The 26,225-nt window shown below is 36.4% G+C and overlaps 1 protein-coding gene across 1 annotated transcript in view; it reads right to left on the bottom strand.

Annotated features, from left to right (window-relative positions):
• Positions 1 to 26,225, bottom strand: part of LOC134532271 (uncharacterized) — a 476,249-nt gene that overhangs the window by 413,394 nt on the left and 36,630 nt on the right. The window contains exons 3-4 of the mRNA XM_063368690.1: positions 1,581 to 1,685; positions 1,181 to 1,233 (exon numbers count right to left, since the gene is read on the bottom strand). Coding sequence (XP_063224760.1) covers positions 1,181 to 1,233; positions 1,581 to 1,685 — 158 coding nt within the window. The remainder of the gene's footprint in view (positions 1 to 1,180; positions 1,234 to 1,580; positions 1,686 to 26,225) is intronic.

Raw genomic sequence — 26,225 nt, 5'->3', positions numbered from 1 at the left:
AGTTCTGCGGCCTAAGCTTGTACGTCTGGTTGGTGGCATTGTTAAAAACGAAAATCCAACTGAAAATAAAAAGCTCTCATACATTTTCTGTATAACCATGTATACCAAATTATAGTATTGTGTAGTCACCAAAAAGTTCTAAAAATCAATATGAAGCTGTGAACTTACCATGATTAACAAACATTTATTAACAAACAAAAATCTTCTTAGTCTTTAAAACAATTATATGTCAAACGACATAAATTTACATTAAAAAAGTTCAAAAATGAAAATTCAACTGTAAATTAAAGAAAACGGTTGTATTCTTCTTTATAAGCAAGTATATCACACAAAAACAAACATAGAAAATGTTTACATAATGTATTTATTTGTTTTTCTATTTCTAAACTGCAACACAGTAATAACGAATTATGGCATGACAATGGCCTAGGCAGAATGTACACAGCCAGAATAGCCTGTGCCAGCAGCTCTGTACCGAATGTACCGGTACAATATGTAGTAAAACGTTAATGTTGATAAATATTTCCTAAACGATACAGTTTCTTTGCATCCTCTTTGAAGATATTTGCAGCAAACATTCTGTCAATTCTATGTCAAACGTCATAAGGTTACTTTAAAAATATTTATATTGTACAAAGTGTTGGGTTAGTTTGGAAATAATTTTATATATGGTGGTTCAGTATTCTTAAATTTTCTAATTTTCCGTTAAATTTTTTCTTTCATAAGAACCTTCTCGTGACAATAACAAACACAACAAAAAAAGAATTAGTGAAATCGGTTCAGTCATTTACGCGTGATGGCGTGACCAAGGGAAATAGGAATTCATTATTCTTAAATTTTCTAATTTTCCGCACAATTTTCTTAATTTTTTCTTTCATAAGAACCTTCTCCTGACCATAGCAAACACAACAAAAAAAAAATTAGTGAAATCGGTCCAGCCGTTCACGCGTGATGCCGTGACCAAGGAAAACGGGTTTCATTTTTATATATATAGATAGATAGATGAGCTTTCGACTAGCAGACTTTCTCTGTCGTTTGCAATAAAACGGTTCAGCTTCAACTTCACAGACCTTGGGAAGCTTTTTAGACCGTATGTGGTATTATACGTTTTCACCGAGATAATTTTTTCACCCCCGTTATGCAATTGCAGCCGAAGTTCGTCGGTCGAATTCGGACTCACCCTGCGCAGCACAGTTGTCTGACGCAACCCCGAAGAGGAAATGGAAACAAAAACTGGGGCACGCGAGACGTCTGCTAAACAGACGCCAGCGGCATGACGTCAGGGAATGCAGAATGACGGGCGGAACTGCATCTGTTAGAAGGAGAGGGGGGTTTGAGCCTGTGTGTGCGCGTGTGTGAAGAGGAGGGGGAGTGAGAGGGGAAGTGGCCCGCTAGGTGTCGGGGTCCCATCACGGAGAAAGTACCTCGGCGAACTGCTCCGAACGTCGTCGTTTCAACAACCTCCTGAAGGAGGGTTTTTTTTTCTCCTCCAAACGTGCTCCAATTCCGTAATGGCGCGGGCCGAGATTTTTTTTTTTTTTTACGCTCGACGCCCCGACGACGACGCCAGCTGCGGGTACGTGACGCGAAGTGACAATCCGCGCGCCGCGACTCGGAGTCGCTGGGTTCGACGTCCGCCGCAGTCACGTCATGGACCTCCCGGGAGGCGGAGAACCACTCTGGGGCTGCTCGAAGAGCCACTTAGTCTCACTCCCACTCACACTCACACTCAGCTTACCAGAGGTCTGTTTTAAATCGGTTGTCTGTAAAGTCGGTTTACGGACGATAGTTTAAACGTGACGTCATAGTAAAACATTGATGAAATGATTGCATACTTACTTTTATGAATAAAATTGAATCATTTTTTTTATTGAATTATCACTATTTTGTATGGATACAAAGAAGGAGTGAAATGAAATCTACAATTTAATTGATACATTTACTTTTATTTGCACTCATTAATTCAAATATGTTTATTACTTAAACGAACAGATTATTTTAACTATAACTTTTATACATGTTTGCTATTTAACTTCTACCAATCTGTGTTATTCTGTTAAGGATAGGACGATGATAGGAAAAGTAGGAAAGGAATGGGAGTGTTTCAAGTTTAATGTGCCTCGTAAAAGTCAAATCGATGGGTGTTCCAATCGAGTGGAAGAGAGATATATGCGGATCAAGCGTACAATGAGCGTAACGGGACACATCGCAACGGGACACATCGTAACGGGACAATGTGTGTAACGGGACACTTTTTCGTTCGTGCAGCCGGCGTTCATCGATTTATTAGACGTCACGTCAAAAAGTAATTTAAAAAAAAGGGTAATGGACATTACATGTAACTTAAATAAGTTTTTGTGTGTTTGTGTTTGGTATTCATTATTTTTAGATAAGTAAAATCGTTTTAAAAAAATATTACAATTAATGATGAATATATATTTGTAAGTTTTTAATGTGGTACACTGTAGTTTACACAAGTATTTTTTCTTTTGTTAATCTTTGTTTTTGTCCTTATTCATGTAATTTTTTATGATTATACCATCTCATTTTTTAATGCGAAATTATACCTACTGACGTTTACAAAATAATATTGACAACAAATTTTATTATTTAATAATACTTAATATATTATTAGTTCAGCAGCTTTGTTGTCAGATATTCTCTTAATTGAAATATTTTTGAAATATAGTATTACTATTCTTGTTAATTTTGGTTTTTATTTGTAAAAGTAGTTGAATGTTAATTTTTCCTGTGCTTAAGTATAAGACAATGCAGTCAGCACCTTAACTTCACCACATGAAAAAGTACGACAAATGATTCATGATATATATATATATATATATATATATATATATATAGAGAGAGAGAGAGAGAGAGAGAGAGATATGTCCGTATATATTTGCAGACACAACTCTCTCTCTCTCTCTCTCTCTCTCTCTCTCTATATATATATATATATATATATATATATATATATATAGAGAGAGAGAGAGAGAGAGATATGTCCGTATATATTTGCAGACACAACTACCCACCGGAGAGCACTGGTGTTTGGGTGTTTTAGTAACTTCGAGTCTCTATGGTGGTCATGTGTCGTTAGCTGTGGTAATGTGGGGGATATGGTGGTTGAAAGTGGTCGAACTCAGGCATTTTCATACATTCCGACTAAAGTGTGCTATAGAATGTTCACTCTCCTATAATTTCAGGGATTTCTCCAGTTTTTGTGCGTGCGGTTGAGGGGGTTGAGGGGCTTTCGAATCGACCACTGGCCACCGAACAGCTACCACCGATCACCCGTCAACCGGCCACCGAATACCCACTAGCGACCACCGCTCACCAAACACACGTCATTGATGTGAGAATGTACCAGAACATTCTCGAATGAACTGGACCGGAATGAACTGCAGATGTGTACTAAAAAGAAAACCAGAGAAGCGGGTTGTCCTCAGTTAGTATATAAATAAAACCAGGCTCTGGGGTAAAACCCAGCACAATCGATTTAAAACGAAGAAATAATTTAATAGCACATCCCACGAACGATTTCTTCTTTTTTTATTTCCTACAAGTTACTTCATCAAATATTTTTGGTTTTGCTCCTCTATATTCTTCCATCATTTCTGAGAAATGAGTTTGCTTTAATTTGCTCATGTGAATCCATCAAAAATGTACACTGGTTCATTGGACGGACTATATATAGATACTTGAAAAATTTGCGGGTTTCAGTGAACTCTAGAACAGACTCCGAAATACTTTTTCAAACTCAGAAAAAAAAATCATCTGCTCATTGGTTGCAGGCTCATGTGACGTCTTAACATATATGCCTGTGGTTCAATAAATAAGTTTATTTAGTGTTAACTCTAAATTGATAAGATTAATTTCCACTGGTTGCTCAAGTAGTCTCAATTGAGCCCTGCAATTAGACATGCAATTTAGACATTCACAGTTTCTCGTGTTTGTTGCCTTTAAATTTAGCATATGTTTTTTATGCACTGTATTTGGTTTAATTCACAAGTATCAATTTTATTTTTAAAAATCTTTTCTGAGACACTTGAACTGCACTCGAGTTTGCTTTTGTTTAGTTTGAACAAACTCATGCACTATAGAAATCCCAGACCCATTCGCCTCCCTTCAGTCAGAATATTCGGGGCCCGAAACTCATGGTTTTTTTTTTGCCCCCCAGCCTAAGTTTAAGCTTATTTGTAATACTTTTAGGAAGGGTCCGGGTTAGGGAAAGTCTGTACACCTAATCATGCTGGGCATCAACCAGGCAGGAAATGTAGTATGCATCGTGTGCTTCGATTGGAGACTGACCACTCTTGGCAGCATTAGACGCCACTGCCAACTCTTCTATCTTAATTCTATATTATAACTATTTCAGGTGGACCCAGAGAAAAAATAGCATAGACACGTGGGGAACCCTGGGCTAAATCATGCCGGGTGCTACATGGCTTGCATTTAAGCAATCAGGATGGATTCAGGGCAAGAGGTTTGTCCGGTAGAAGAGTTGGGCGTGGCAGAAAAGATCTGTCCTGAGCGGTTCTTAAGGGCGTTTGTCCTTTTCCAGGTCGTTATTTTATATTTACGTTTAACACGGTTAAACTTGTAGACTTTATGAATTTTTAGTGTTTTTTTAAAATATGTATGAGAACCAAATGAAATATATAACTGAAAATTTTTGTGTTTAAAGTAAATGCTGGTGGCTACTGCGTGGTATGGTTCAAAATTCCTTTAGAAAATAAAATAAAATTTATTTAACCTTTTAAAATTATAAACATTCTGTAATTTTCAAAGGCAAGGTAAAATGAAATGTTTTTCTGAAAGAAATTAACCTACATCACACAGCAGCCAGTAAAACTGACATAAAATATAAACACATTCTCCTTATCCATACTCCACAAAAACTTTAAAATTGCAACTTTGCCAGCTTATTACATGAAAAATAGGCGATATATATATAGTGAAAGTTCAGCCATTCAAAAAGTCGGCAAGTTTAACCCGTGTGGAACACAAATATAAAATAATGAGCTGGAACGGGACGTACACTCTTAAAGGGAGCGGTGTGACCGGTGGTTTCCACAGGTTTCCCGCTGTCCCATAGCCGTCTGATCTTACATCAGCCCTTCCTCTACCACTGATATACAATGCCAGTCGATTCTAATTGAGGGCCCCACCTACCTGGGCACTCGGACGGTGAGCAAATCTCCAGAAGAACCCACACGATTTGAAAACTATTCACGGTATCCGAGTGGTGTCTGTTTACGAAAGCATTTAAGAACGCGCTGAGGGCTTGTCTTGTGAATGTTTCTGGTGTTTTCGGAACACGTTCAATAACTATAAAAAGTGACTTGATGTAAGCTTTTGAACATACGCCATTGCTAAGCACATGTATGTCTGTAGAAGAAAACTAAAAAAAAAACCAAAAGACAAAAAACACAAATTACGCAAAAAATGCTGTTGTCAACAGGATATGTACACAACATAGGGGAAAGTCTCCTATATTGGACCAGTTTCCATAATTTTGTAATTTTGTTGAATCCAACATATGTTTTCAAGAAAATAATACTTGGTTATTATTTAGTATACATTTCTACAACATAATATAAAGATAGAGTTAAAAAACATTTATACATTTTGTGGGAAAAATATTTTTCCAAAACCCTGCAATTGGTTCAATTTAGGCAACCGGTTTCTTAAATTGTACCACTGGTATCTCTAATTGGACCACTCATAAAATTATATTTTTTATGTCTGTAAGAGATATTAAATTGAACTAAATTGTTTTCAATTCTCAAAATGTTCACAAAATACTTTTTCAAGTGATACTCTTAATGTTTAATAGATATTAAAATACTCAAATTGTTTATTTTCACGTTATCTTCAAAACACCCTTAAAGTTATATTCTCAATTTCTGTTAAAGACACTAGAATGTATTAAATTATATTTTGTCCTTACACTGACCACAAAAATACTTCTTCACTCCTTTCTTGACACCAGCATATTTTGAATGTACCCATGATTTACATTTCATACACTGGATCATGTCTTCAATGCTTACCTCTTCACGAAAATTGCAGAATCATGTACTTTCACCCTGGCTTTTTCTTTTCTGTTTTACTTCCTGTAACTGGGTAGGAGAGCGCAACCTTTTTGATGGGCGCAGTCGCTTCTTATTGGCACTGATGAGGCTGTTTTTGTACGGGCTTGCTGTTAGCTCACCTGCTATTCCTGAACTTCTCGCCCTCCCCTTCTTTCTTTCAACCACTGGGTCAGGCGATATGTCAGTCAGCGTAACTTTTAAAACAGCTGTTCTCTCTGGGGTCAGGTGCTTGTCACTAAGTGCAGCCGTATTTGCTACTGGAGCAATGATAGGCCTATCTGTAGACGAAGTAGAGGGAACTGAATCTGGTCCATTGCTTTGGTTTAAAATATCTGATGCCGTAAAATGTTGGTTACTAAACACTGTGCGGTCGAATGGCCATACTCCTGATTTTCTGAAACCATTTGAAGCTAGCTGTTGAAATAACCGCAGCTCGTTCGTATGCTTCTCCCAACAGCCCAACAACTTAGAACATGGTGACAGTGAGCCCAGGATGGGTTCTCAACCATTTCTGCACAGCTTGATCATAGTAGGTTTGTAGGGACTTGAAGAAGGCTACGTCAAGTGGTTGTAGTCGATGTGTTTGAGTTTTATGTTTAAATCCTTGAAAGGAACTCATTTAAACTAATAAGTATATTATATTTTCCCAGATAAATTAAAAAAAAACTGTTCTATGAATGTCAGCAAAGTTGTTTAGAAATAAGAATGAGTTTTTTTTAAAGTTACTTTAATTGGACCGGTCCAAATTAGGAAACTTTAAACAGTCCAAATGAGGAAACTCGGCCATTTTTACAAGTTTATAACTGAATTAAATGAATGCATAATATTTTTATATACTAGGCATCGAATTGAATTAAAAATATATGACGATTACGAATATTTATAAAATCATATTAATTTCTTACCTTAGTTGGTAGTTTTCTCTTAGAAACACTCATAAAATTTTACTTTCGTTGAACAGAAAACACGTTTACCTTCACACACTAGAGCCCGCGTCCATTTCAGCGCTCACAAAGGAACGAAGGGCTCGCTTGGGCAAGTAATTCATGTTGACGCCGGTAGATGCCACCTCATTCCACAAACGTGCTAGATAGACCTGTGGTCCAATTTATGCGCCGGTCCAATTTACGCGACTTTCCCCTAATATCCCATAACAGGAATATTAATTTGTGTTTTTTGTCTTTTGGTTTTTTGTAGTTTTCTTCTACAGACAAACATGTGCTTAGCAATGGCGTATGTCCAAAAGCTTACATCAAGTCATGCACTACCATTGCACAAATCTTTCAAAAACTAAAAAGTGATTTAGGAGAACTTTATCATATAGATTAAAGAATCATGCCGATTTACTAAAGCACCTTACAAGTCACCTTTATCTTCATTTCTCCGCCATTTAATGTTATAGTTACCTCTCAAATGTCATAGTTGCCCTTAGCCCGCCAGTTCACAGCCTTGTGCTTAAGTCTCGGTCACATCAGACTGGTTTGCCAGCCACTGCTTGCTGCAGCTGAAAGGAGTGCAAACTAGAGTCAGCAGCAGTGGCTGGTAACGATTCAGTTGTGACGAGCATGGTGTGGAAAATTTCTTCTTTAGAACCAAGACCAGAGTTTCAAATGTTTCTCGAAAGATTTCTTTTCTAAAACTTTAATTCCGAAGAATTTAATTCGTTTATCACGTTCTTGAAAGCTGAGTTCTTATAATTTCTTTTAATGCAGGGTATTCACTGGATGAAGTTTCCCATCATAAGCACTCACACATCTTACATGCATTTCAAAAAAATAACTTGATTTTTAGACCTCTTTATCTCCTTTATCGTGAAATGGAACAATGTACCTTTCGGTACGAACAACGAAACCGAAAAATTGCGCTACCAGCAGCGCTGCACGGCCAGCCACTTGTGCTCTGATGAGGCTCAGACTGACTGGTGGGTCGCTACCAGCAGTGTCGGTCACCTGACCACCTCGTGTTCACCCGTGGCTTTTGACAGTCGAGCATGCGTTACTTGATACAGCTCTGGCCAATCACTTTGTTAAATATTTTTATCTTCAAGTTACGAAGAACGCTGATTACAAATTATTCAGGGACCTTCGTGAATTTACGGCTAACTTCGTAAATGTACGGACACTGGGTTCACTTATTTAGGTCATGAATGTTCTTGGTGTATTCACAAAACATTCAAAAACTTATAAATTCTACAGTGAGAACACTGTTCTTTTGTCCACGTGTGTGTCTACCTTGGTTAAGAACTAAAAACACAATTCGGAATTTGAAATACGGCGTAGTTTCTACGAAGATTCAGTTATATGAAATTATGAAGACCTCTTCGTTTATTTGAGTTCAATTGTTCGTTGAGAAGTCCGTTAATTCACTGCGTTTTCTAACAAAGCACTCGTCAGCTGGCAGAAGCGGCAGCTGCTGAGTGTACACACTGCGCTGCAAGGTGTCTCGTGTTACCGAGCAGCAAGCAGCGGCTGGCAAACCAGCCTAATGTGACCGAGGCTTTAGAGGCGACACCGCGCTAGAAGCACCAGCGAGCAGCCTCACTTACACACGTTCCCCCCCCGACTAGTCTGGCCCCATAGAAAACCAAACCACTTCTCATCGCCAACCCTAAGGGAAACAGGAAAAAAAATATCTGACGCACCTGTACGGTAATTGTCGCCCAACCCATGGCCCGCGTACCGATTTTTGGAGTGAAAACTTCTATAGGAAGGTTTGGATAGGGAGTAAATTCATGTAAGTCGTCATCTACATGGTCACGTGACGTCAGCTGTGAATGTGTGTGTATGTGTGTATATATATATATACACACACACACACTCAGTGGTGCGCGCGCCACCAGTACACATATCACAGGTCGACAAGTAATGCACACGACATAATAACAGTACATATCTTCTTAATACGCGTCTTCAGTCCCTGTACATCAGTGCTGTGCATATGTGAATCGAATGTGTGTATGCAGTAAAAAGTGAGTATAAAATATTCTAATATAGATATATAGTTTTAATAACGAAGAAAACGGAGTATTTGTAGCAATATAACCTAAAAATTAAGAACATCATTATTTATTTTTTAATACCTACAATCACTATGCAATGCGTATTTTATAGTAATTTAGGAAATATTTTACTAACGTGATAAAACAAATTTGTTGTGTGATAATATTTTTTCGTAAAAATTGCGAAAATGTCTCTGATTTTTATCAAAAATTAATTTGGATATCCAAAAATAACAACTGTTTGTTTATAGTTTTAAGTTTTCACTTCTGTTGGCAGTCCTCATGACTGCTTTGACATTTTTTTTTTACCACCAATACCTTAATCAGAGACCCGGCACACCAACAGGAACTCGACTGGTAGATAGATTGAAATCAAACAAAGTTACCATATCCCTGCTAAATGCAATTTTTTTAAATCATATCTGCTGTGGATTTACTGATGTGACGTTCAGTTGCTTATATACTCATGTTCTATCGCAAATCAAATTGCCATACAATCAAGGCGTTTGTTGTTGCGACAAATGATTATAATGTACATATTGACCCACTAGATTTGTAATTTTTTTAACTGGTTCTTGGTATCAAATGATTGGCTAACCCTACACCAGAATATTAAAGTTTATATTTTTATTTGTACTCGAAAATAAAAATAACCTCATTAAATTACATAAGAGCTGTAAAATTATTTTTTATGTTTTACATGTATACTCTTATACAAATTAATCTATAACCGCAGAAAGAAGGCAACAAGACCACCCTGCTTAATTTTATAGTATAAATTTTGTTTTAACCCGTAACATTAAAATTAATTTACTATTTAATCATACTTTATCTTTGTATTGGTATACTTTCACAATCTACACTTGTAAAAATTTCTTTAAAGTAAAACATGTAATACTTTAGTATAAACGTATTGCTTTTATGCCTTAAGTGACTCAAATTTGGTCAAATGTATTCAAGGGAACAAATAACAGAAAACGTAGTTTTTTTAAAATGAATATTGGTTTCATTAATACATAATTTTCTATGAGATACAATTTGTTGAATGATTTGTGAGTCTTCCTTTGGCTTTTATGCCCTTTAGACGCAGGAAATGCTTGAGGAACACAGCTGGGGCAGAGGCTGTCTTCAAAATTAAAACGCCTCTCTACCCCTTTGCGCTTCGCTAAGGGAATAATAAATCAAGAAGGGCGCGTTCGCGCAAATCGGACACACGATCTCAAGGAAGATGAACACGGAAATTGAAAGGTTTCGAGAGAGGTCTGAGGTCAGAAAATGGCTGAGAAGCGAACGGAGTGGTGTGCAGCGATAAAAAAGAAAAGGAGCCAAAAGTTCAACCACTGCGCACATGGTCCAGAATCAAATCACAAGTTCATTTAACCCAAAACATTAAATCTGTGAAAATGTGAACGTGTGATTAATTGCACTTGGTCGAATTATTCTTTAATTACTTATTAAAGTACTAGGGAAAAAATTATAATAACAATGAATTAATTGTAATTTTATAACTTTCTGTAATTTCCTATAACTGCAAGAGTCAAGGCCTAACATTGCTGATCAATTAAAAATATTTTAGTACATATAAAATATGAAAATGTAATAATTGATAATTATTAATACATAAAAAATATAAAATTTCACCTAAGTATATCTTGAAGTACAGTGGCATGTACGACTGGTACCTGCCTGAAGCGGCTATGGAAACAAAATATAATAAATAAAATTTAAAAAGATCCAAACTCTAGGTATATTCATCACAAATAAAAAGAAATAGTCAATGTATCGCACCTTACGATATGTGCGACCTTTTAAAATACTTATTATACCCTAGTTAAATTTAAAATCAAAGGAAGAAAATATAAAACACTATGCATAAAATTATATTAATCACAAAATCGTATTTTAGTTGAACCTTATCATCAATATCATAATTGCATCTCAATTATGTTTTCTATATATCTTATAAATAAAAAGGATAGGCAAATTGTTAACCATGTTAGTGTTTGTCATGTGAAAAAGAAAGCCAAACAAAATATAGTTTTGTGTAAATACATAAAAATAAAAAAATAAATGGGTGCGTGAACTTATGTACGCGCGTTAGAAGTTTACTTACTTGGCGTACTAAAAAACTAACTTTAATTCTGAATGTAAAAAATTAATAAAATAAAAAAAACAGGACTAGAGTGAAATTATAAATATTTTTGGTAAAATTTAAATTAAAACAAATAGTCAATATTCAATATTAATATCAACACGTTTATATAATTAATTATTGAATTTATATCATTAATCGAGATAAAATCTAATTTTAATGAAAATAAATATACTGATTTATTAATTTTAATTCAACAATTAATAATTTAATCATTAATAACGCTAATAAATTATACCAACCGGAATAACCTCACAAATAATCTCATGAAAACGGCCAAGAGACTACTAAACCTTCCACAGACACTCCCTGCAAGCGACAGTGGAACCTTACAAGCAACTTGACATAGTTATACTTACGGTAAAAAAACCGGACTTACATAAATACAATTGAAAAAGTTTATAAACATAATTTCTATCACTAATATTCACAATAAATAAATGTTTTAAATGATATGAACCGGTATTCAATATCAATCACTGAAGTATAATATTTAAAATCACATGTAGGCTATAATTGTTTTGTGTGTACCCTTTTTTTTATCCTGTAAAAGTTTCGTTGCATGGTGCATGATTTTTTCATAACGCGCCTAAATAAGTTTAACTTATATATATTGTAAATACAGTCAAAGGGAAGCGACATGCAACTAAAGAGCAACAAGCCCTTTCAAACATTTGTTAGTTAAAAATAAAAAAAAGGACCAAATATGCAATGTGCCGCGTAAATTTAATGTAACCTCGAAGTTAGGAAATGGCAGGAGATGGCATGTTGTGGCTTAGTAGAAGTCACTTTACATCTTACTATCACCCCAAATCATTGCGGGAATGGTTCCTTACCACACCTGTGATGAATCGGCGTATCCGTGGTTAAACACAGTCGCTTCCATAAAATACAGTCCATTTAAACTGCGTCTCGCATGTCCCGCAAGCACGGCGCTGAGCGCCAACTGGACAAAGGTCGGCCTTACGTACACTGTTAAAAAATTTGACCTTAAATTTACGAAGAACGCTGGCTACAAATTATTCAGGGATCTTCATCATCTCACTGCTTTATTCGTATTTTTTTTTCGGACACAGAGTTTACTTACTTTGAATATGAATCGAAAAGAATATTCATGGTATATTAAAAAAAAATCCTTTAAAATAAATTATTATTCCACATTAACAGCATTCTTATTTTGTCCATGTGTGTGGTTTACTTTGTTTAGAACGAAACACGAAACTCGGATGTTGAAATAAGGTGTAGTTTCTACGAATATTAGGATATTTGAAATTACTAAGAACTCTTCGTTTGTTTGAGTTAAGTTCTTTTTTGAAAATTTAGTAAATTTACTGTAATTTCGAACAGTGTAGTCCACGTGGTAATGCATGGATGACCTCTTCCTGAACATAATTTACTTACAGTGCATTTCTACGGCCGCTTGAAAAGGGCTGATTTCGACAAAATTATTGTTACGATCGCGCTTGGCTGCAGTGCTTGGCATCGCCGTGCTCGTTCGGCCTGTCTGCGCCCCCTTCCACCCGCATCCTCTCCCTGGTATCTCGTGTCATACTATCTCGCAACATCCTGACCGTCGCAGCGCGCACCTGCCTCAGATCGAGTTACTTAAAAGAGGCCGCACTGCGGAATAAAAGGACTTAGACATGTTTATCGGCGCATTTTGTGGGAACCCGATGCTTGTTGAGTTTATCGGCGTTCTTTGAGCAGCCGCCGCGTCCTTCGAGGACTCACGACGCGTTTCTGGGCATTTCGACGGCGAAGGTCGCGCGATATCTCGGAGACATGCCCGATTGTTCTGGACGGGAACCCAAGGGCTATATAAGGAGGTTGGGCCGACCTTCAGGAGGAGTTCAGTGGGGAGTTCTCCCGCGGCGGAGTTTCCGGGCGATAGTGCCGCGGGTGCGGCAGAGTGGCGAAGTCCTTGGACGAAGGTTCCAGGGCAGAGAGTCTGAGTCGGAGACTGAGTGAGTTCTACCGCGACGGAGATCCGGGCGATAGTACCGCGGGTGCGGCAGAGTGGCGAAGTCCTTGGACGAAGGTTCCAGGGCAGGGAGTGAGTGAGTTGTGGAGTCGGGAGTTTTCCCGCAGCGGAGTTTCTGGGTGATAGAGTCGCGGGCGCGGCGGAGTCCCGAACGAAGTTGCGAGCGAGGAGTCGAGTGGGATCTCGGTGAAGAGGAAGTGAGTCTCGGCGGCGGCGGAGTGTGGCGGTGGAGTCCTGCGGCGGAGACCCACGAGGGGTGCTGCGGCGAGAGTTGCGCCAGAGGTGCGGCCCAGCGAGGTGTGTGTAACGAGTAACTGGGGAATAGACATTTCTTTAAGTGTAGTTAATTATTTGCCATCTTAGAAGATTAATTGTAAGTGACAAGTAGTGGTAATAAATAAAATTGTGTGTGTGATAAAAATCTTTAATTGGGCTATCCTTTACGAACCCGCAGGTAAATCGTAACATTATCTAAATAAAAAATTGCAATATACCACGTTTTTAAAAACGGAATAAAGATAATAAAAATAATTTCTCCTAATCCCATACAGATTCCTAGCCCCATACAAATTGTCCTGAAATTTTGTGATTGTGCATTTTTAATATCTATGAAAATACTTGTAAGATTTAAAGCCGAAAAAAGGGTGCGGTCAGTAGATAACTGATAAGTCACTAACGATTTTATTGCACTGCAAATTATTTGAAGTGTGGCGTGAGTTTTCTCAACAACAGATATTCCCTATACTGCTTACTAATTATAACATAATGCATGCTCCCTACGTTTTACGTTTTAAATCCTACAAGTATTATATAGTTATTAAAAATTCTCCACCAAACATTTTCAGGTCAATTGTATGGGGTTGAGAATCTGAATGGAGCTAGGAGAAATTATTTTATACTTTTAAATCCGTTTTAAAAACTTGGAATATATAAAAAAATTATGTGTAAACATCCTAACTCTCGGTATATGGCATTTGGTAGGAGTAAATTCGTGACAATGAAACGGAAATCATGAACGGTAATGTTAATCAAAGATGGCTGATCCACGTGTACCAACTTAAGCCCGTACATAGTAATTTTCGTAAAAATTGTGGTACATTCCAAACGTATTGGTGTGCCAAACAAAGCTTTATGATAGTGAAACTATCCTGGAACATATTTTTTAAACTAAAATAGTCATACAGTAAATGTAATCTCAAGTTTAAAAAAACTTAATAAAACTGGCATTACAATAAGAATTCGTATTCTCCCTCCCACCTCGATAGTCCTGATAGCGTAGAGTTATTACACGCGCGTGATTAAAAGCTCGTCACTGGATTTTTTTTACTTTTCAATAACATATTAATATTTTTTACATAATAATGTTGATCAGCTCAATAAGGTTGAGGTTTATTTGTAAAGATTATTTACAGAATTATTTCAGTTATTTAAGCAAAAACAAATAAACAAACATATAATTTATATTATGTGTTTTTTAAATGATTCAGGATAATATTTTAGTAATGAGATACAAGTATAACTTTTAACACTTTTAACGCCGCATTTGTAATGATTTTGAGAACCAAGGAAATGTTAAATGTCTTTGACGCCATGTTTGTTCCACACAATTTTCATGGTTAATGAATTATTGGTATTTGTAAAGTTTGGGTTGTATATTGTTACTATTTAAGTTTACAATATTTATTCCACGGTAATGTCACTACCAGAAAGTTTACTTTGGCACACCAAAAACGCTAGTAAATCGCCCGATGTTCGCGAAAGTTCTCGTGTTGCCACACGTGGGTTCGCCATCTTGAAGACTTAGACTCGTTTCTACAACATATTTGCATTCATGCATTTTGGACTTTCAACCTGTCAAATTTTCGTTGTGTAATACGTGCTTATTTCAGTGCATTTCTGGCGCATACTAAAATTCCACCATCAACACGCCTAAAAACGTATAGCCTCAAAAACGCAGGCAGTTATAGTTCCTGTCTATGGGGAAATGTCACAGGTTCTGCGTTGAGGTATTTACATGCGACGCGATCGGTACTCCTATTGTTCGGCTAGCTCTGAGAAATAAATAGTTCCATCTTGTTAAACAGAATTATAGTTAGGTTTTAAAAAGGGGAAACATTTTTACAGATTATCCTTAAATTGAAGACTTATCGTATATTAAACACGCTCGCCATTATTTTTAAGAATTACAGTTTAAATTTTGTGTTTGAGTTTTATATTATAAGTTTATTTGCAACATGAAAACACATGAGTTTGCTTGTTAGCGAGGGTAGATGTTCACACATCACTGGCGAGTACTGAAAGACTCACTAACATTTTTTTTTTTAAATAATTATTATCTGCTTTTTAGTCTTGTGTGTTCATTGTCATCTAGTTTTGAGCTATGTTTAAAGTTTCAAGTCTCTAGCTTATCGAGAAGTTAGTTTAAAAACGATTGCGAAATTTGTACCGAACAGACAAACGAGCAGACAGAACAGAAATCTAGTTACTAAAAACGTGATAAAAAATTGCTTTGAACAAACTAGCAATAAACGAACCGTCTTTGTAAGGTCCGGTCAGTGGTGCGCGTCTTTCTACATACCGAAGACTAACTAATTGAACAGAAATATTCACGTAAAACTACAGATATGTGAAAAGTTGTACATTTACACGAAAACAAGCGTATTACTACAAAATAGTGTTCGCAGAAATATTGATTTCGGATTATTACCCGGGCGTTTATACTTTGTGATGAACCAGTACTTCCAGTAGTTAGTTATTTGTAAACCGTACCGTGAATATATTTCCAGTACTAACGGCACTCATTAATAAGCATAAAAAAATATAAAAAATTCAAATTATTTAATGTTGGAATATCCAATCCATGGTTTAAAAAATTTAAATCTTAATGAAACATAAATAAATATATAAAATTATGTGCCAGTTTTTGTAAGAAATACTCAGTATTGTATTTAAAAACATACTGCATGATTGTAAAAATAACCATCCATGTGTTGTATAAAGTTACAATATATTACAATGTATTACTAACTATTTCTTAGCAAATGGTTCCCAAGGAAATCTCTCGTAAAAAGTACATAAGATTTTTCTTTGAGAATACTATTTAATATCACATATTTATATCATTAAGTAAAATCTTATCTTATTATAGGCATACTAAAGTGTAAAGAGACAACGATCTTAATCACATTTCGCTCAAGTGCTTTTCTCTTCTTGTGTTTAAACTGAGTCTATGAATCAACTAGCATTAGCATTGACTAACACACAAATAACATTCGTTTACCCTTATTATTTCTGTGGTTGATGTCGAGAACGAAGAAGTGTTTATTGCCCGCTCGCACGAACATAGTGCAGCGCAAAAATAAACGAGCATGCATTTGCGACATTACCCACGCGTTATCGCAGAAACTGATTGCACCGGCGCGGTAGTACAAGTGCTGCGCAGTTGACCTTTGTCACTTAGTCGGCTGGGACAACTGTGTACCATGCGACTTGGTACTAGATCACAATCTCGGGTAAGGGATTGAAGAGCCAGTAAGGCAAAAAAAATTTACACTCAGCTTCCAGAAAGTATTTTTTTTAAATACTTACGAAAAATATTAACCTTAAATGAGCAGTGATTGTGATACTTTTTTTTCCATATTTTTTAAGCAACTTTCGGCACGAGTGTGTATGTGCGTTTGTCTATGGTTGGCCTATACATGTTGTGTGATAAGTTAAATAGCTTAATATGTAATGTTAAATAATTAATAGTTTTTAGTTTTATTTATATTGTGTGCTTATTCTCTGTAAGAAGTCAGACCACCATTGAAAAACACATTTTGAAAAAAAAAAATCAATTAAGTATAGTAGTATATGAATGGAGGTACTGAGTAGAGGAATGGCAGTCCTGCGCCTGATGTAGGTCCGAGGTGTGAGGTGGCGGCTTCTGCCTTAGAACCTACATCACCGATGACGTCACTGCGGCCATATTTGATGACAATGACCTTGGATTCCGCCATATTTTTTCGTCGAGCGCCCCAATCTCAGAACGTTGCAATTTTCGTTACGGATTCCATCTTGAATTCTAATAACATGACAGCCATCTTGTATCTGATGTCTAGCCACTTTTTTTTAGATTCTGACGCTACAGCCGCCATATTTTTGTCGTCTGCTGGAGACCGACACCTTGGTTTTTTTTCCTGTTCCACTAGATGCCTCCATCTTGGATTCCGTCATTTTTGTTACTCGGTTTGTTCCTAGGGAGCACCAGGTTCACACTACTTCATGCATATAAAATCGATGTTCCATTACCTGCTAATGTTGTTATCGACTCAATAAATTATTATTATTTTTTAATATATTGGAACCGTGGTGATATGAACCATGACAGCTCTAACCTCTGGATTGAAACATACGATTTGACCGCACCGCCATCGAAACATTTACCAGACCGAGAATTAAATAGGCATATAGAGAATAACACATATATTCGCACTTGTAATTTTTTTTATATGAAGGAACAATAGCATCACCCGTTAGAGGGTGTAGCTGCCATTTTTAGTTTCAGCAATTGCTACCAGGAGCGCTAGTTAACACACTTCACCTGCTAGAGAGCGCTGCCACTATCTTGTTTTCAGTATTCAATACAAGGAGCGCTAGTGTCACATAGTACATGCGACAGTTGTTAGAGCTTGTTGCCACCATATTCGTTCAATTCTTAGCCACTAGAGTGCAGGAATCGTTTATTACTGTGGTGTCCGCCATCTTGACATTTTGGCGCCATCTGGACATACTCAAATTATTAATTTATAAATTTAAAAAAAATCTTTAAACAAACATTTGTTTAGTCATTAATTGATTCGATCGATATCCTATCACTGGTTCGATCCTTCACTGATTCAAAAAAGTTAATTTTAGGTAAAAATTACTTATTAAATAAATCATGTTCAAAACCCTAATGGCAGCTTAAGTTCCTCATCTACTAGAATCCAGTAAGCTGATATGGTCACCATCTTGAAAATACGAATTTTTTGTACCAGAAATTCGGAAAATATTCCAAAATCCATCATAAACTGATTAAAATAATGATTCACACGATTGATATTCGCCCTTGGTTCGATTCTCGACCAGTGATAAGAGTAAATTAGTTTAAATAAAATTAATTTCTGTTTCCTAATACATTCCAAGGAGTTTATTAATCTTTCTCTCTACAAAAAACTACTCTATACAAGATACCGACGAAATAAATACATTGTCGCTGTGCCTACCATTGAAGGCCATGGATCTGATTTACAACAAAGAATCTTATCAAATTCTTAAATTCATTAAACAGTTAATACTATAAATTTTCCTTTGTTTCAATGAACTATGGCTTGCGCCATCCGCTACAGATGGCAACACCATGGTTACACATTCCTAGCCATGAGACTTCCGTTCCATTCACGAAATCACTCACACCAAATACAGTAGGTATAGTACCGATAGCTACGACATTGCGGCGGTTGTAGTACAATGTTCAATTAAAAAAAAAAAAAACATTATGGAGTCACTAAGTATTCTATGTTAAATACTTTCTCATTTATATTCAATAAGAAAAATAATCAAATTCAAACTTCCACTGTAAAAAAAAATCCCTTTTGGCACAGCCTACAGGCATAGGTAAATTTCGAAGTACCTATTTATTCTGGAAATATATTGGAAACTTGTATAAACTTCTGAAACATTTTAAGAATATATAATATAAAATGAACGATTAAATATTTGCTTATTTTCTATGCAGCGAAAATATTACGAATATTTTTACTCCGTGTATCTATCATTGACTAACTTAGAACGAATTTCATATTATATGCCATAAAGGTGACTAATTTTTTTGACCTTAAAACATAGTTTTTCATTCCTTCCACTAATAACGTGGTCGCATAAAAATTTGCTTTGCACCAAGGTTTAAGATAATATTAAGATGGTTTAATAAATTCGAACGAATTTGATACAAAGAAAGTTTTGAATTTCTTTTAATTTCAACCCACGTTTTTACGGTATAATTCGTTTCATCAAAAATTGTTTCAGCCAAAACTTTAAATGAAGTTTAGGATCTTAACAATAAATTATTACGGATTTTATAGCAAATCTACTTGTTTGTTAGAAAAATATTTTTCAAACAACAGTTTTAGTCAATATTAAGAAAGTTAAACAAAAAATAAGAATGGATTCGGTAGTGTACATGGAAGGATAGTTTTATTTATTTTCTTATTCTATCACCGGTTTTTTTTAACCCCTTGGAATAATGGTTTGTTTTATCAAAAATTGTTACAGACATAGTTTTAGATAAAAATTTTAAGATTTACAAAAAATTTGAACGGTTATAATAAGAGGGTTATGAATTTTTAGTCATTCAAACCCTGTTTATTCAACCCATTACAGTCATTGCAGGTCGCATAAATATTATTTCAGACTGAAGTATTAGATAATAATTAAAGATTTTACAATAAATTAGAACGAATTTGATAGTGTATATGATACGGATATTATATTTTTTTTACAATAATTATACCCTTGCTTTTTTCAACCCCTTGCAGCAAAATAATTTTAGACAAAAGTTTTAGATAAAAATTATAAGATTTACTAACAATTTTAACGGATTAGATGTGTCCTTACTGTGGGCGTTATGAATTTTTTTTTTGGCTTCCAACCCTTGTTTTTCCACTTCTTTCAGTTATGGTTGGTCATATAAGAAATTGTTTCAAACAAAAGTTTTAGATAATATATATTCTGTTTACAAACAATTCAAACTGATTTAATAATGTGCATATTAAGGGAGTTCCGATATTTTTTGTCATTCAACCTCTGTTATTTTCCACCCCTTGCAGTAATGGTTGGTCATTTAAAAAATATTTTCACACAAAAGTTGTAAATAATTTATTTTATAATAGATAAAAATGGATTTAATAGTGTACAAGGAACAGACTTCATTAATTTTTTGTTATTGTAACACCATTTTTTCAACCTCTTGAGGCAATGGATCGTCTTATCAAAAATTATTTCAGGAACGGTTTTATTTAAAACATATAAGATTTACTAACACTTCGAACTAATTAGATGGTGTGCCTACGAACAGAGTTATGACGTTTTCGTCCTCCAACCCTCGTTTTTTCCACCCCTTGAAGTTATGGTTGGTAGTATCAAAAATGTTTTTAGAAAATCGATTTTGGTATTGCTCCTACGAGTATAATACGTTCAAATTAATGTGACATTTTCCATATTATGGGAGTAACACAGATTTTTCCATTTTCAAAAAAAAACCTCCATTTTTATCCCTTTGGTCAGAAATTCTTCATTAACGAAAACGACCGAGAATTTTAACAATTATATTTTATGTATCAGTTTGGAAGATATTTGTGAAAAATTGCGGCAGTTATCGTGTCCACAAAATTGTGATACATATACATATATAAATGTATATATACACTTTTGAGTTGACAATGGTTTTGGGGTTTATGGACCATGACAAGAAAAACTATATAAACATTTTATGAAAGTTGCACAACGGTAACGGCTACAATAGGTAGTATTCCTTTGAAATCTACCAAAAACGGAACAACGTAGTCCATTGGTACTATACTTCTGAGGAATGAAACAAAGTTGGATACAAAGTGACGTGTCACAGACTATACTTGCCTACTGCGATATCGCGAGGGTATTTTTTTAACTTCGGTTTTTCGGGAGAAATATCTGCCACGTCATCACCGCACACTCTGTCGCTAAGTCCTCCGACCGCCTTTTAGGAGCCTTGCATTAACCGTTAAATTCACGTAAGTACATGATGGTGATTGGCGGTTATCCCTCTGTGAAATAATCAGCATCCTTGACGGCGTCTCTCCCACGCGCGGAGAGCTCGCCGCGGACATAATCTGCGGTAAGCCCCAGCAGGGATTGCATTGCGGTGACCCCAAACCGACTGCACCCGCCAGGGCAAGGCACACACGCGCGGGATCAGGCAGGATTTCACCAACCAGCTCCGGCCTGCGCGCTCGTCACGAAAGAAAGGGATTTGTTTCATGAATTTCCGAACCGCGACAAACTGGCTAAACAGACTCCACATCAACATTATCGCTCCTCGTCGCTCCTCGCGAGGTAGACGACTGAGGCTCGTTCGAGCGCCAATTTCGCGTCTCGTTCGGGGGCTCGTTTTGCCCCACTGGTTCGTTTCTCTCGTCTAATTTTTGTTCTCATTCGATATCTACGACACTTCTCTACATTTTTCATTACTTCTGCTCGGGCGATTTCACTTGTTCTCTTTCTTTTCTCCAACATAAACTGTTTCAGCTTAGGCATTTTTGCGATTAATGGCTCCCAAACCAAAGTTAGTAACTTTATATTTATTCCACTCAACTAGCACCACTCAGTGCTTACTCACGAGCAAATTTAAGTTTAAATCATGCAAATCGGTCCATTGCTTCCGGAGTCACAGCTCTCACCGACTTCACCCCGCCGCTCCCCACCAACGCTCATTACATCATACATCACTCACTGCAAATGTTAACCGGGCGAGTCATACGTAATGACCACGAGCAAAGTCTGCTGTAATGAGATATATTCATTTCAAACTCTGTAACTTCCTCGGCAGAAGTGACAGCCAACCTGCGATTAAAGACATCTGTATTCCTGTCGGAAATTCAAGTCAAAACTTTATAAAACTTACGGCCTTAAGTGAGTGCGTCCGATTCCATGTCATTATTTTATATTTACGTGCCACACAGTTAAATTTGCCGAATTTTTGAGAAGCTGAACTTTCACACAAAGAAAAAAATATATATGTCGCATACATTTTGCGATAATTAGCTTGAAAAGTTGCATATTTAACGTTTTCTTGCAGTATGGATAAAGATAATGAAATGGAATATGAAACAGGGATATGTTAAGCTTAAAGTAAATTACCTGGCTACTATGTGATATGGTTTAATTTCATTCCGAAAAAAAGATTATTAACTTAACGTTTTAAAACCCTTCAGAATTTTTATGATTTTACACTTTTTTCAGAAAATTAAAACCATATCATGCAGTAGCCACTAGCATTGCCTTTCAAACCTAAAAAAAATGTAGTTATTTATTCTATTTGGTTCTCCTTATATCTACTGTAAAAAAAAATTAGCAATTAAACTTCAACAGGTGACTTTGCAAAAGGTTTGCACTATACACACATACATACATATTATCATTTTGTTGAAGTTTGGCCACTCAAAAAGTCTACAAGTTTAACCGTATTATACATTAATATAAAATAATGACCTGCAATAGGACATAACCCCTTATGTTCTTACCGAGGATCTCGAAGCTGGAGCTGAATAACTTGTTTATTGAAAAATTAAAACTAAATTTTTTGAGATACAACAATAAAATGCTGAATTTTTTTTAGTCAAACCTAACCTATACAACCGCCCCAAAACTTGTTCCCTCGTTAATTATAATAATTGAAGATAAAAACAGGCCAGAAAAAAAATTGAGATTTTCAATTAAATAATTTTACAACAGCAACAAATTTTGCGGCTGTTGTAGAACTATGTTAAAATTTAAAAAACTTTATGGAAACACTAAGTATTCCATGTTAAATACTTTCTCATTTATATTCAATAAGTAAAGTAATCCAGTTTAAACTTCCGCTGTAACACTATCAGATGATAAAGGACTAATGGTGGAATTAACGGGTGGGTGTAACGGGAGCACTCCGAGAACAACCTACTAGCTCACGGAGACGTATGTTCCTCACTTGTGTAAAGAAATCCTGGAATGACTCCGCAAGGAACCGAATACGGATCACCTTTTTGAGAGGCGTCTGATATAATCAATAAATCACAGTAACTGTGATAATTTCTGAGTGTAGCATTGTATCAGTCACGCCAATTTTTAAACAAGGGAAAAACTGCCACAAAATAGACACTATTTTGAAACTATGCCTAAAACAAAGCTTTTAAAACTGTTTCCTTCTCTGCGAAGCAAAATTATAAACTTATTTGTTCAACGAATGCCATATATAATGGCTCCAAAAGAATTATTTATACTGTAGTGTATAAGTATTATACCTGAAGACATGATGTATTCTTTTCTAGCACTTACACAATGACTTGCTTCACATGAATCTATGAATGTCTGCTATAAACAAGCACCTACCTAAGGGCCAAATAAGCCGTAGTGCAAATTTGGGTGATTTTTATTTTATTAAAGATTGCGTATTGAAATATAACGCACTCAAAACGTTTTCTTAAGTTTCTAGCGAGAGTCATAAGAGCTGAAGTACAAAACTTTAGTTAAACCAGACAAACGTAAGCCCAGTTACAATGTTGTGTACCTTCTTACTGGCCACATATGGAGGTTGATGGCAAACACATCATCATTGAAAGAGCAATTTTTTTTTCTTTTATATACGCCTGTGAAGTTATCCAATTATGACTTAGGCTCATTTGTTCTGAAGTGCAGAATGTTTCTCACTGAAAAATTGTATTATCAAATGAATTTTCCTGATTTTGTTTATGTACCTTTTCGCATTTAAAACTGAGACCCGCTGAGGCGCACTAACTAACCTGCGATGGACGGATCGTCAAAAGAAGTCCACAGTCGTCATCATCATCATCATCATCATCCCATTGATTCAGATGCAAGGACGCGCGAACGTCGCTGTTACGCTGGAGTCGCAATGCCACGACGAACACGACACGACAAACCCTGACAAACAGTCGTACAGAGTTTCAGCTCGACAGATTTAATAGCGTATGGTCACAACACCACGACAACACTAACAAGACGATTTCTGATTTGACTGTCGGCAAATCGTTCCAAGACAAATTATTCCATAAAATGCAGTAAAGAATACACCAAAAAACAGAGTATATAAGAGAAAAATTAAATGATATCTCAGCCCAAACATTTTTTTTGGCAGATTTCTGTAGTCCTTTGCTGAACTCGTCCATTCTTAAATTAAATCTTCACAAATATACAATAACAACATTGTCCATAAACACGTTGATATACGTTTATACGAACAGATGAACGAAAGCTACAAATATTAAAAAGTACCCACACATAAAATGAAATTTTGTTTTTCAACATAGAGATTTCCCAAGTAGGTATACCTATATTTTTGAAGTTTAGTTCTGTAAGATTTCCGTTTCCGTTTTGCTTTCTGTTGGGCAGCCCGACACGATTAAATTAAAAATAGAATCTATTCCATGCGGGCCATCTGGGCGCGTATTTTGTCGGTGTGACGTCACGGCGACCATGTCTTTCATTGGCTGCAGAGCGTGTCGGGCCTGTCGTGTCGTGTCCGTCGTGGCATTGAGACTTCAGCTTTATGGCAAGAACTCAGGCAGCTGGCTTTTGACAAGAAAATAATGAAGGGGGGGGGGGGGGGTTGAATCTACAATTTACGACACAGAATCAGAGGCCCAAATAATCAAATTTCATACAACTTCAGATTTTCTTTGTTATAAAAGTTAAAAAAAAAAAACAAAAAAAAAACAGTTTTTCAGGTTCATTCTGTTACTTAAATAATACTTAAAAACATTTTTTCACATTAAAATTATCGTAAAAGATTTTTTCCAACCCTCCACCCCCCCGGGAAGGATAGGTGAGCCAACATTTAAAATACTCTAAAATCGTTAAAGAGGAAGAAATCTCGCCAATTGGTGATTCTAACCAGTCCACGAAGTTACACGAACGAGCGGCGAAGTTGCACGAGCGAGCGGGACTGATCGAGGTTGCCCCTGAAAAAGGGCACGTATTCCACAACCCAATTGACGCTCGATAATAAGACGAAATGGGACAAGGGAGTCGGGGGAAAAAAGCGACGGAGAGAAGCCTATGATTACTGAAGGAGGGAGGGAAGGAAAGAACAATATCAGGAAAGGAGGCGTTCATTTGCATGATAAGTTGCTCGGAGCGGCCCCCAACTGATCTCCTGCACCGACGAGCCGCGGGACTGTAGGACCGCCCACCGGCCCGTGAAGGACCGCAGGCGCCATCGCACCACGTGATCTCGAGGGAATGAAGACTTGCAGCACAAAGGTCACGCGTGCAATTGGCAGATGCGTTGACTGGCGCGGGAATGGTCGGGGAAGGCAACTCTTTTAAGGGCTATTATCTTTGAAATATTTGTGCAATGGGAGTGCATGACTTGATGGAAGCTTTTGGACATACGCCATTGCTAAGCACATGTATGTCTGTAGAAGAAAACTACAAAAAACCCAAAATACAAAAAAAACAAATGAAGCAAAAAATTGCTGTTGTCAACAGGATATAAACACCACATAATATTCCAAAACAGGAATATGGTCAACAAACAAAGAAAAACAAAGAAAAATGGACTGACAGAACGAAAAAAAACCTCACAAATGATGACAGCACACAAATTTTGAACACGAAAAAAAATTCAGCACAACAGTTGAAACGAGACAAAAACACGTCAAAACGAAAAGACGAAACAAACACAATAGTTTTCCAAAACAGAAGAGAACGAAAAAAAAACCACAAATGATGACAGCACAAAAATATTGAACCCAAAAAAAATTTAAGGGCTGCCGTCTTATTATCGTCTTTGCCGGAGAACGCCGACCGTCTTACTGTGAATGCGCCATCTGCTACTGTTGGTTCACCTTTAAGACGGATCAGGCCTCTCCACCTTTCAATTTCAAATATTGTAAATACCGCTTGCAATAGAGCTTCCGTGCGTTTTACATGGCATATGACTAAGTTTTGGCTACTTGTTAAAGTCAACAGTTGTGAACTGGTGTGATGTCATGATAGTTGTATTCGCCCGCGTGAAATAAGCGGCGCTTACAGACTAGATCCTGTGAGTAAACATGTGGTTGCAACCAGGTGTAGAAGGTCTGGGAGATATTATTTATGCCTTGACATGCCAAAAAAATGTGGATAAATAGTTCAAATTCATAATTCTTGAAAAAAAAAAGCCAAGAAGGCGGGGCCTGATATCGCTTGAATAAACATTCATGCGATGCTGGAATCAAG

This window comes from Bacillus rossius, chromosome 5 (genome assembly GCF_032445375.1).
Source record: "Bacillus rossius redtenbacheri isolate Brsri chromosome 5, Brsri_v3, whole genome shotgun sequence".
NCBI classification, from domain to species: Eukaryota; Metazoa; Arthropoda; class Insecta; order Phasmatodea; family Bacillidae; genus Bacillus; species Bacillus rossius.
This window is presented reverse-complemented; position numbering and strand designations above follow the sequence as displayed.